The sequence below is a fragment of the Cebus imitator genome, unplaced genomic scaffold (assembly GCF_001604975.1).
Source record: "Cebus imitator isolate Cc_AM_T3 unplaced genomic scaffold, Cebus_imitator-1.0 Scaffold2091, whole genome shotgun sequence".
Classification (NCBI taxonomy): domain Eukaryota; kingdom Metazoa; phylum Chordata; class Mammalia; order Primates; family Cebidae; genus Cebus; species Cebus imitator.
This window is the reverse complement of record NW_016109406.1, coordinates 3,687-4,954: the sequence shown is the minus strand read 5'-3', so window position 1 is coordinate 4,954 and position 1,268 is coordinate 3,687. Positions and strand designations below refer to the sequence as shown.

At 47.2% G+C, this 1,268-nt stretch overlaps 1 protein-coding gene across 1 annotated transcript in view; it reads right to left on the bottom strand.

Moving 5' to 3' along the window:
• Positions 1-74: 74 nt before the first annotated feature.
• Positions 75-1,268, bottom strand: part of LOC108299123 (COMM domain-containing protein 7-like) — a gene marked incomplete at its 5' end in the record, with an annotated part of 3,466 nt that continues 2,272 nt past the window's right edge. The window contains 2 exons of the mRNA XM_037735962.1: positions 75-355; positions 918-1,011. Coding sequence (XP_037591890.1) covers positions 279-355; positions 918-1,011 — 171 coding nt within the window. The remainder of the gene's footprint in view (positions 356-917; positions 1,012-1,268) is intronic.

The following is a 1,268-nucleotide window of genomic DNA, read 5'->3' as shown; positions in this document are numbered from 1 at the left end:
ACCAGGATGGTCTCGATCTCTTGACCTCGTGATCCACCCGCCTCAGCCTCCCAAAGTGCTGGGATTACAGGCTTGAGCCACCGCGCCCGGCCCTGTGTTGGGCTCTTTAAGTAATTAATCCTACTGTTTTTCAGAAACCCTTTGCACTGGGCTGCCAAGAAGCCGGCAGGGCCCCATGGAGTGCCCCACAGGCCTATAAGTGAGGTGCCTCTCAGAGCAGTCACCCAGGGAAGGGAGGAGGGCAGGAAATGGGGCCAGCGGAGATGCAGGGACAGAAATCAGCAGAAACACTCCATGCTGGTTCTGACTCGCTCCATCTCGTGCAGGAAGCTGTAGAACTGAGGCAAGGTTAATTCTGGGGAGAGAAAATTCAGCTTCAGATAAATGTTTCCAACTCCACAGAATCATCCAAGAAAATTAATTTCCACCCAGAGTTTTTTTTTTTTCTTTCTCTTTTGGCTTGGTACATCTAAGCAGCTCTTGATGGGTAATTGATCATAATAAAGAACTGAGAGACTTGAATGCAGAAGGTTCTCAGCTCCATAGGAAAAAAGGGGAGTGAGTGTTCAAATGGCACAGCTCCACGGCACAAAGAGATGAAAGGGCATCATTCGGGATGTTCAATGTGACTTCTACGGCAAGAGCTTCTTGCTCGTCAACCTTCTTCTTCAATCCAAGCCATTCCTTTCCCTCCCTTTCCCTTTGTCAAAAAGGCTCTTCAACTGCGGGGGCTCCAGCCTGTCAATGGCTCACTAACACTCCTTGTGCCATCATGAGAGGAAAGGCAGTGCAATGGCTACTCCACAGCTGGCAATGACTGTTTTTATAGAAGACATGATTTTCGGTGAACGTCACCAGCCCCTGACTGCAGAGAACATGTAAAAGGTGAAAAGGCTCAAATGGAAATTCAGACTCACCTATATACACATTTTCGGTTTGATTTCCTTTTTTAACCACCAACTTTAGCTGATTAAAGAAAAAGAAATAATTTAAATTAAAATGATGACGACTGGGCAAAGAAATTCTTTTTTTTTTTTTTTTTGAGACGGAGTTTCACTCATGTTACCCAGGCTGGAGTGCAATGGCGCGATCTTGGCTCACCGCAGCCTCCGCCTCCTGGGTTCAGGCAATTCTCCTGCCTCAACCTCCTGAGTAGCTGGGATTACAGGTACACGCCACCATGCCCAGCTAATGTTTTGTATTTTTAGTAGAGACGGGGTTTCACCATGTTGACCAGGATGGTCTCGATCTGTTGACCTCGTGATCCA